The sequence below is a fragment of the Neodiprion virginianus genome, chromosome 3, assembly GCF_021901495.1.
Source record: "Neodiprion virginianus isolate iyNeoVirg1 chromosome 3, iyNeoVirg1.1, whole genome shotgun sequence".
Classification (NCBI taxonomy): Eukaryota; Metazoa; Arthropoda; class Insecta; order Hymenoptera; family Diprionidae; genus Neodiprion; species Neodiprion virginianus.
Window position 1 is genome coordinate 22,114,433 of NC_060879.1, and position 10,444 is coordinate 22,124,876.

The 10,444-nt window shown below is 34.9% G+C and overlaps 2 protein-coding genes across 2 annotated transcripts; one reads left to right on the forward strand and one right to left on the reverse strand.

The window, feature by feature from the left end:
* Positions 1-2,111: 2,111 nt before the first annotated feature.
* On the forward strand, positions 2,112-4,595 carry LOC124300798 (nucleolar protein 16-like). Its single transcript, XM_046755188.1, has 3 exons — positions 2,112-2,361; positions 2,837-3,176; positions 3,550-4,595. Exons 1-3 carry the CDS (start codon positions 2,261-2,263, stop codon positions 4,051-4,053), a joined length of 945 nt encoding a protein of 314 aa, XP_046611144.1. The 5' UTR covers positions 2,112-2,260; the 3' UTR covers positions 4,054-4,595.
* LOC124300804 (ADP-ribosylation factor-like protein 3) lies at positions 4,241-9,735 on the reverse strand. The gene is made up of 4 exons (XM_046755194.1): positions 9,216-9,735; positions 8,399-8,585; positions 7,165-7,346; positions 4,241-6,014 (listed from the first exon to the last, which is right to left on the reverse strand). Exons 1-4 carry the CDS (start codon positions 9,357-9,359, stop codon positions 5,814-5,816), a joined length of 714 nt encoding a protein of 237 aa, XP_046611150.1. The 5' UTR covers positions 9,360-9,735; the 3' UTR covers positions 4,241-5,813.
* Between the last annotated feature and the right edge of the window lie 709 nt (positions 9,736-10,444).

The window sequence follows — 10,444 nt, forward strand, 5'->3', positions numbered from 1 at the left end:
AGCATTTTTCTAAGCGAGCTAAGCCTGCAGTTGATCAATACTTGTTGGCTGTTAAAAGATTGAAAATGATATATAAGATGCAAATTGATTACGTTACGTTATGCCAGACTTTGGAATTTTATCAATTTAACAATAATGTGGATAATTGAATACTTTTGAAACCTCAGGTGAATCCACCACTTAAACGGCATCATCGGTAAATTCAAACGTAGATTATTACATCAGTTACGAAACACAATTCCATCTCGCGAGGGCCGAGTAAGCGATGGTTAACTGTCGCGATGCTCATTCCACTTTTAGCAACGTGTAAAACGTCTAACTTTAAGTGAGCTACGTTAAATTGCATTGCGAAAAAAAAATGATACGACTGAAAGTCAAGCACGTTGCGATTGTGAATGAGCCTATCCATGCAGCTAATAAATCGAAGATTTGTGTAACAATTGTTACCGCCACGCCACGTGACAAAGGAATCCCAGGGAAATACCCGTAACCTAACACATGCAAACTCACCAACGTTGCCGAGAAATGGAAAAGTTACTCGGAAGTCTCTGCTTAAATCTGTGAAAAACAAAACACGACACTTGAATTAATTTAGGAAATTGGCTTTTCAGTTTTCAAATTAATTATTACTGATGTCTTGTTTCATATTTACGAATTCGTTCGGCTTTAAATGACCACCGTGAACTATCAATCAATAATTAAAATAAGTATTGTTACCTCGACTCTGGGCTGTTCCACACTTTCACATGTAGTAGTTGTAGCATCTCAGGTTTATCGATAAAGCGACGCACTTTTCACATAATTCAGATCACTAATCTCTTATGGACAAATCCACACCGCAATAACACTCGATCCTACACTCACTTTTTGTGCTGTAGCTGTCTGTTTGAACCGACTGAATAAATTTGCTAACAGTGCAACTGCGCATTCGCCGAAAATCAGGCAAAAAAATAATAAAATTGACACTCGACGCACAAAAACAAAAATACACATCACTGAAGTCCGACGTTACACAAAACAATGAAAACTCGGGACACGAAATTCACCTTCAACGTTCGCAGGATGTTTTTATTTCAGTAACTCGGTTTTTCTTCAGGCTACACGCGGCTCGTCGTGTATTATTCACAGATGAGTATGGTGGAAATGCGCTGACCGAACAACGTAACACAACCCGAAGAACGCAGTCTGAATGTTGAACTCATACCGATAGCACGTAATTTCGGCCCGATTGTTCGGAACCGACTGATGCCGCCCGGCGCTCAGAAGCGAATAAAATCAGTTCTCTGCGTTCTCTGAAGCACGGAAGATCATCATCCCCCCCTCCGCGTACCTGGTCCTCTTCCCGTGGAGTGGGGGTAGGTGATCTGCACACGCCTGTCTAGCTGTTCTTCCCCCCTCGTGACTACCCCGTTTCCCAGCGTTGGTAGAGCAACAGAGAGGGCGGGAGAATTATTATCTTCTGTCCTTTAGAGGACCGATTCAAATCCGTTGACGAGACGCTACGCCGTTGTTTACGCTCTATTTTATATATCTCTATGGTGTCAACAGCCGGGTAAGAAAAACACCACGCAAGCTATGCGCAACGCGAACGAACTTAAAAAGCATTGCCATAATATGCGACATCAGGCGAAGTTTTAATTCTACTACACTCACGGGGTTGACTATTCTTATACGTCCATGGTAGTCGGGGTTATGAAATAGAAGGGAAAAAATTGTAGTGGGTCGGTCGGATGTTCCAATCATATTACTCTCTCTCGGTATTTCGTATGCCCATGTCTGTTGGCAGCATTTTGCTTCCGCTGCCGACATATTTTCACGGGCAAATATTCGCTGTCGCAGCTTCGCACTGCTTGCTGCCGCGTAATTTTGCTGCCCATGAAAATCTAATCTTATATCCCACGTTGTAAATTTCGAACGGAATGACGGAATAGAATGAAAGCAAATTTGCCCTTTTCGCTTTATTCGTCAAACAATTTACGTATTTTCATATAGAAAATGCTTCCTTTTTTATGACCCTTACGTACGAAATTATGATGAAATAGTAAAAATATTTAATATTTAGAAATAATGCAAATTCGCATTCATTCTGTTCCTTCAGTCAGTTTGAAACTTACCTGTTGGAAGGAACGGAACTCCAAAACTCTACACTTGATAGTTGAGGTCCTCATTGTCGATGATGCTATAATGTGGCTATAATACACTTCGCACATGTTTTCGGGATGAAATTCAACATTTGAAAAAGTGAAAAACCAAACGCAATATGACAGAAGTACGCAAACAAAAGCGCAAGAAGAGGTTCAGAGCGAACGTGAATCGCAAACGTTTGCGAAACAAACTTCAAAAACTACCGAAAATCGATTGGTAAGCAATCCTAACCTAATCTGACTTATCCTATAAATTGGAATTGAAGATGATTTATCTTGACCTTGGAGATTTGTTGATTAAAGTTATTCTTGGATATGAAGGTCACAACTCAAAACACTTTTTATCGTGTTAACGTTTCGGCCCTGGTGGGGGCCCTCCTCAGAACAATATTATTCAAATATCTGTCACGAACAAAATAAAATAAAATAATGTACAAATAGGTTTTGACAAAATAGGACATATTGGTGTAAATTGGAATTATTTGATATCGCAAGTTGACTGAAATTATAAGTTTTTTGCACAAGATACCAATATCCTTATAAATCTTTTTCATTTCGCAATTCGTCTTTATTCTCATTTTTTTCTTATATTAAAACAAAATAAAAAGGAAAAACGTATGACAAGAGATATAAACACATTCTCAGATACAATTCTTTGATGCATTTGTCGATAATCAATCATTTTTTTCTAGCAAAGAAATTGAGAATGAGTGGGAGCGCAAGAAATCGATACGCTCAAATTTAAATGAAATGGGCCTAACATACGATCCTAACGAGGTTTTGCAAATTCGTTCAATAAAGCAAGATTTGATTGGAGTTATTAAGCGGGATAAAATTATCACCGAGAATAATGTTCAGGAAGTAGATGAAGAAGATTCTACGAATCAAATAAATCTTTTCAAACGAAAGATCCATGTTGCCAACGATCTCGAAAATGAAGCCAAGGCACCAAGGGAACGCTTATTCCGTCTGCCCAAGAATCAGGTTCAATTTATCACTTATATGATGGAAAAGTATGGAGATGATTATAAGGTAAGGACCAATCGAACCATAAGGAGAAAACAAAAATGTAAGACTGACGAGGTTTTTTTTTTAAATCCATATCTTACTTATTTGTTTTGAACTCCGATCTCATCAAAAAAAGTTGCCGGGATTCTTTTTACATTCAAAATGTATATGTAATATTAACATTTTGTCGCACAATCGAGAAATTTTCCAGAAACCTCAGTTTGCAAAATGTAAAATGAAAACCACTTTATGCTTCTAATTATTCCTGAGGTTATTTAACGGTACTGATATGTAATGCTGCAGAATATTGACGCTACGAAAATTTGCAAGAAATAATTGTAATAGCAGTTGGATCTCTTAAACTACTCTTCTGAATTTACCCTTTTTTCTATTCCAGGCTATGGCTAGGGATAAAAAGAATTATTACCAATTGACTTGGTGCCAAATCCGAGGTAAGATAGACAAATTCAAAAGTATACCAGAGCAGTATGCAGAATACCTTTTGAAGACTGGTGAAATTGTACTCGATGATCCAACGCCGCTTGAAGCAACCAAGAAAAGGATCGGCGAAGAGAATGCAATGAAATATTCTGTTCCGAACAAACAGAAAGTTGTAAAAAAAAGAAAATCACTGTGGGAAGTTGAGTCCATTGGAGATGACGATGAGACTGATGAATTCCATATTGGCAATAAAAATTTGAGTGATGATACAAACAATGCCAATAGTATTCACAGCAAGAATGGATTGAAAAAATTGAAACTATTCTCTGACGATGAGAGTGATGCTGAACATGCTGATGGATTTGTTAATCTGAGCGATATGGGCGAGGAAGAACTTTCGGAAGATGATATATTAGACGATGGTGAATTCCTAACAGACAGCAATGATGAGAGTGATTAAAATAGTACCCTCTTTTTGTATTGTACAAAATTCATATCTTTTCTGACCCAGTATTGCTGTAAATATAATAATAAAAATTCTGTTATAAAAATCTAAATTCTTTGGTAAATGCAGCATCTAGATTTTTCGTTTCTATTTCCATTTTATTTGGTGCTACAGCATTTTTAGCGGAATGAAAACTCTGTGATATTATTGAATGAATTTTTATTATATTAATGACAAGTAACAGTACATCGATTTCTCATATGGCACTACCCTGACGGTTAAATGTTGTTTTCATTTTCCTCAGATTTTTATCAATAGAAATTATTACCATTTTTGACATGCAAATGCCGAAGCCTGAAAGAGAACTACATTTTAACACGATACACGTTCACTATTGACCCTGTGAATTCATGAGGATTTTTTCTATCAGCGAAAATCAATACAGGCAGTACCTCACGGGGTGTAATAATAATTAATCATAGGTTTACAGATTTGTAACAGTGAATGCAAATACAAAAGAGCCAAAATATGAGCGCTCTTCACACTTCAAAAATATATAACTTTAAAAAAATACACCTCACCTCAATATTGATATGAACCAAATGTCTTATTTTGTAATGCGACTCATGCATACTTTTATACAGTCTACGTGAATACATTAACAATAATTCAGAAGTTATTTATACTTCAGCTGCAATTCTCATTAAATAAATCTCATTCCACCATCATTCATAATTACGAATAATTGAAACAAATTTGTCTAAATTTGATTTTGGTTCTACCTTATTATATCTTATTCGTTTTAATACTTGGTATACAATAGAATGTAAGATCATTCGGTTGTCAAAAGAAATCAGAGATAATTTGATTCGTATCAGAATTGTGGTTTCCGTTTCTACAAATGTTTCTTTCATACAAACTGATACAGTCCTGGATACTACATAAAATGTTCAAGTTGTCAGCTTCGGTTCTCATAAATTTGAAAGATCAGACAAATTTTAACATTTTAGTAACTGAAAACGTATCAAAATATTATCGGGTCGAAAGTAAATTCGAATCAACATAAAATACCGTAATTGTAAAAAACTTCAACTACCTTTTCCAAGGTTCTCAGTTGGTAATATGCTCCGTACGAATATCTGGTTTAAGTATGACTGTATTCGACTATAATAGTTTAGATTTCGCAGAATTCATCGTTGAGTTGCGTACATAATAAATAGAAAAAAAAAAACTAAGGAAAGCTCGTTGTAAATCACGGCAATAAATTTGTAATAGACGGAACATAATTCATTTCAGAAACAATAGTATAGAAACATGTAAATTCTCTCTTGATCCATCCATGACACCCTCCCTGATTGCAAATCTTCGAAGACCACCACCCGTAGACGTAAGATTTACAAATTTGACAGAAAAACATTGACTGCAGATGAGCTTGTGAAATTGCATTACAAGAACGAAAAAAAAAAAATATACGTAACTGCAGTAGCGAACTAACCAAACTATTATTGTAAGATTACTGCAATTAGTAGAGTTTATTAACAAAATGAGGTATCCTGAAGATATTTTCAAGATTTCTAGCTCAACCGATGCATCAAATGCACAAAAAGTATTAGTGCGCTGTTTATTTACCATCTATTGATATACTTTGTTCATGTCTTTTCGCGGCTAGAGCTTTTTTGTAGTTGTTTTTTGTTGCCGTTTTGTTTTCTTGGTTTTTTTATTATAATAAATTGATTTCTTAGATTAAGCATATGTTGAAATTAAGTTAATGAAGTTCATGCGGCCATAGTGAATAGCTTTTTTCGAACTGCTTCGATAGACGGATGATGCCAGGTGTAGGTTGTGAGTCCAGGAGGAAGGTCTGGTAGTGGTCGAGTTTGGCAGCCGATAACTACAACTTTGTGTTTATTAGGTGGGATGCTGTGTAAGTCTAAAGCTTCCTTAACTTGATCTGGCCTCAAGGCGTTAGGTGAGTCCTGAAAATGATTTTCAAAAATTTTGCACAATATAATATGCATCCCATTTATATGGCATAATTCATCTCAAATTTCAAGAATATTTTACTCAACCATGTTTTTGTGTTACCATTCACAAAAAGCAATTATAATAATTTATGGTTTCGTTACATTGACACATCTTGAAATGAATTTCATCCAGGGGAAAAGCTTTTTTTAAATAGATTATAATTTATATATAACTTTACAGTTTGGTATGAATATTTTCTAAAACTACTTATTTATAGAAGTTTTTTCCAAGTTTTCCAAACCATTAGAAATATGGTTCTCACGTAATGTTTTCATAAATCTTATCCATCAATAAAACGGGATAATCAATGTGACATAGGGGGGGGTTTTAAATTTTATTGTTCGAAATATTGATGTTGGAAGACGAATGATTTTTTCGTTGCATCGATTTTGATAATTATTGACATCCAGGAGTGGAATTGTATTTGCATAGCTTTCAAAGGCTTTATAAAATTAAAAATTTGCTAAAATTTAATCGAAATTTGTTTATACATTTTTATATGACTACATTGGTATATTGCTAATACTCAGTAATGCATAAATGACTGTATACTTTCCTGGTTAAGGTACCACTAACACCAGAAAGAAAATAATTATGTTACTTCTGACTTGTTAACTCTTCATTATTCTTATTACTGCTACAAATTTTAGAATGTTACTACAAATAATGTCATAAAAGAATTCTCATGATCACTTTTTGAAAACCAGGTCGTGGTGGAAAAATAATTTTATTCCCATATTGAGTAACATTGACAAACGATAATGCATGCTGTGAAAAAAATTTGACATTTGATTGGCATTTTGCGTCACATGATTTATCCAGATTTCATGTAAAAACTACATTTAAACGAAGAGAAACATTCATTTACAAAATAACAGCAAACCATTACGAATTTAAAAAAATATGGTGCAATACTATTCGAAACTTACGAGATTTAGTGTAAGTGCTGTAATGGCCTTAGAGGAAGAATCAAGCTTTTCCATCTGATTTGACATGAAATGCTTCTTTATACGTATTGATTGAATTTGTTTAATTACTAAAAGGGGATGAGAGGAACAGAATCGATGAAAACATGAAAAAAACAAAAATTCAAGGATTTACCTGTTTGTTTGCAATAACTAAGATCGGCACTGTATCCATCCTTGGATCACCCAATAATTGCTTCAGCTCTGAAACTGCTAGTGATAATTTATTCGTGTCCGCAGCATCTACCATAAACACTAGCAGATCTGTATCTTGAAGAAAGTTGCTCCAATAGTTTCTTGTTCCATCAGCTCCGCCAACTATGAGTTGAAATTTCATAAGTCATGTGTGAACGAAATTATGTGTGATAATAAAGAGCTTGATGAGGGTGTATATGAATAGATAGCTACAAAAATGGGTGACTTAGGAATTCATATTTCTATAAAAAATTATTCAATGTGATGAGGATTTTATTTATTCAAAAATATGTAGATTGAGCTTCATTTACATATTTGCTTATTAGAATCAATCGATAGGAAGCATTGTTATTACCAATAAAGTTAACCCAACTTCAAATTTAGAAACAAATCGATTTATTATTGGATATTTTTTTTTTTTTGGTGCGATCACGCATTTTTTCAACTACCGTACTTTAACAAAAATCGAATAAAAAACATGTAAAGTTTGGGCGATAAATCGAATTTCAACTTTGAACGGTCACAGTTTCATTAAGAAAAAAGTTTTTCATCATGGCAAAAAGGGTGAACTATCCAAGAATACTGTCTCCAAATTAAAAATAAATTGGTGGAGCTGTTTTTTAGGTATTACAGGCACTGCAAAACATGTCAAGCAAAATGGTTGACGTTATTGCCAGTAAAAATGCTTCCTAATAATTGATTCTAATAATAAACAATTTAAATGAAGCTCGACATATCTACTTTTGAATAAAAAAAAGTTGCAATTAAATTGAACATTTAGTTGTCAGGATATAGGTTCCTAAAATTTACCAAATTTTTCAGCCGTCTACTCATGTATATCTCCTCACTAATATTAGTATATTGTACCAAGTATAGTTGATCCTGAATATAAGCCTACTTCTGATTCTAATAAGACTTTGTTTCAGTACTATTTTTTTAATACATTCTAAATATGGATGTTTTTTTCAAACACATGCAGCATCAAAAATCTTGATACATGTATATTGAAAATAATATACTATAATCATCTGATACCAGTCTAACGGACTGTTAAAAAATTGGATAAAACAGTAATCAAATCTCAAACTTGCTATGTTATTCTGACAAATTTTAGAGAAATTTAATGGAATCTAAGTGGGGCAAACGGACAATGATATATTGAACAATCTACACACTTTCCCAAATGTTGAGTGTATAGGATCCAGTTTGGAATTTGAAAACAGCAAAGCCGTTTGTTGATGGTGGAGGAACTGAGTAAGAGGTTCCAGTGACAGTAGCTGCTATAACTTGGTTCATAACTGAAGTTTTCCCAGCTCCATCCAAGCCTAGGAGAAGCACTCTTCTCTCATTGCTATCATCGATCTGTAAACAGAATAATTTAGTTGTATTAAGGATATAATAATCAACATGTATATGAAGTTTTGATTGATCAAGCTCAAATGCAAAGTCAAGTTTGAGCTGATACTAAGTTCCGAGAATCTAAAAATAATTTGAGTCCAAGAGCAACAAGTAGTGAAATCATGGCTCAAAATCAAAATAAACTGCTTGTTTATCAGCAGAAATTACATCAGTGATATCTTGTACATATGATGTTCAAACTTGATCATTCAACACTTCATGTACATTGGTCAACGGTGACGATGCAGTTCTTTATAATACTGTCTTCATGACAGTAGCAATTGAAAAATTTTCATCTATTACGTAACAATAACGAACGTATGATTACTACATGGAAAATGGAATGTATAAATAATTTTGTGACTTCATCAAGTTTAATGTAAGCTACTTAAGCAGTTCAAAAGATCAACTTTCGATACAGCAATGGAAATGAGCCGTTAACAAAAACTTGAAATTTCATTGTTCCATCGGTGAGTGATGACGAATCAGATATAAGAGTGAAGTTTTAAATGAAAGGAACAAGTGAAAGTACTGTTGGACTTAATACATGTATAAGCGATAATATGGAGCTGTATATGAATGAGTCTCCCTAACCTTCGAGACCTCCTCGAAACCTTCGTCTATCGATTTCAATTCTCTTTTCCTCCAGTATCTGTAGGCGACGTAAGCCCCGACGCAGGCACAGCCGACAAGAAAAACGGTTTTCCTACCACCGCACCGTGTCACGTTCCCAACCATATCAGAATTTTTAAACTACCTGCCGCGCCGTTTAATCTCTTTATGAACCGCCTGATAGAAAACGCGGCCTTCTATTTTATTTATTCGGGTGGTACAGCTAATTACTTATCGCATTATACTACACTAATGGAATAACTACACCCCGCACGTACGGGTAATCGCAGTCGCTGCGGTCGCTGCAAGTATGCAATATTGCAATTTAGTTGGACTTCGGTGAACGTTTAATGGCAATCCGAATATGCATGTCCTGCATACGTATGTATACATATATTTGTCTGCTCAACGTGACAGCGTCACAAAATGTCACCCGCTGTATCGCGTTTGGCCGGAGTATGTATGGAGCGCAGAGGTAAAAGCTGAAGCACATCAAACTCCAAAAACATTCGGCACAACGCAGAAGCCATAGCGCATGCGCTGCTACAAAAGCAAGTACTTTTGCTACGTTTGAATAAATGTATGTGGATAAAAGCTATTCGCTATGTACGTACGATTCGATATTATAAGCAGTTATTTGATTATTCCACTTTTATACAAAATCAGCTTAACCTCAAAGTACTGTATTCTTACAAAAGTGAAATAATCAAATACATGCTTGTGTTTGAATCGATTCGCATATTAGCAAATAGTATTTATCTAAAATACATTTATTCACACGTTGCAAAAGTACTTTTGTGTTGATATTAATCCATTTCTTGGCAAAATTACTATTATGTATTATGTTGTTTAATTTCTACCGGTTCAGCGTTGGTTTGACGTTATGCCGTGCAATATGTTTGTAGATTTTTGTGTGGGTCGAAATTTCAAGGAAAATTCAGATGCTATAAAGCAAAATGCAGACATAGCGCATGCGCACTGTTCACTGGACTTTTGTAACAGTGCATGCGCCATAGTTTTTGCTTAAGGACTAAAGTATCCGTAAGGTAGAGGAAAATTAAGATGGCGTTTATGCAGGAAAAGTTCCAGAAAGCGCCAATCAGATTGAATCTTGTGTGATGTCGAACAGCACTTCACGACGATTTCCAGAAGTTAGACACTAGTATCGATCGCGCAAGCACAGTTAGATTCATGATCAGTAGTTTGGGTCA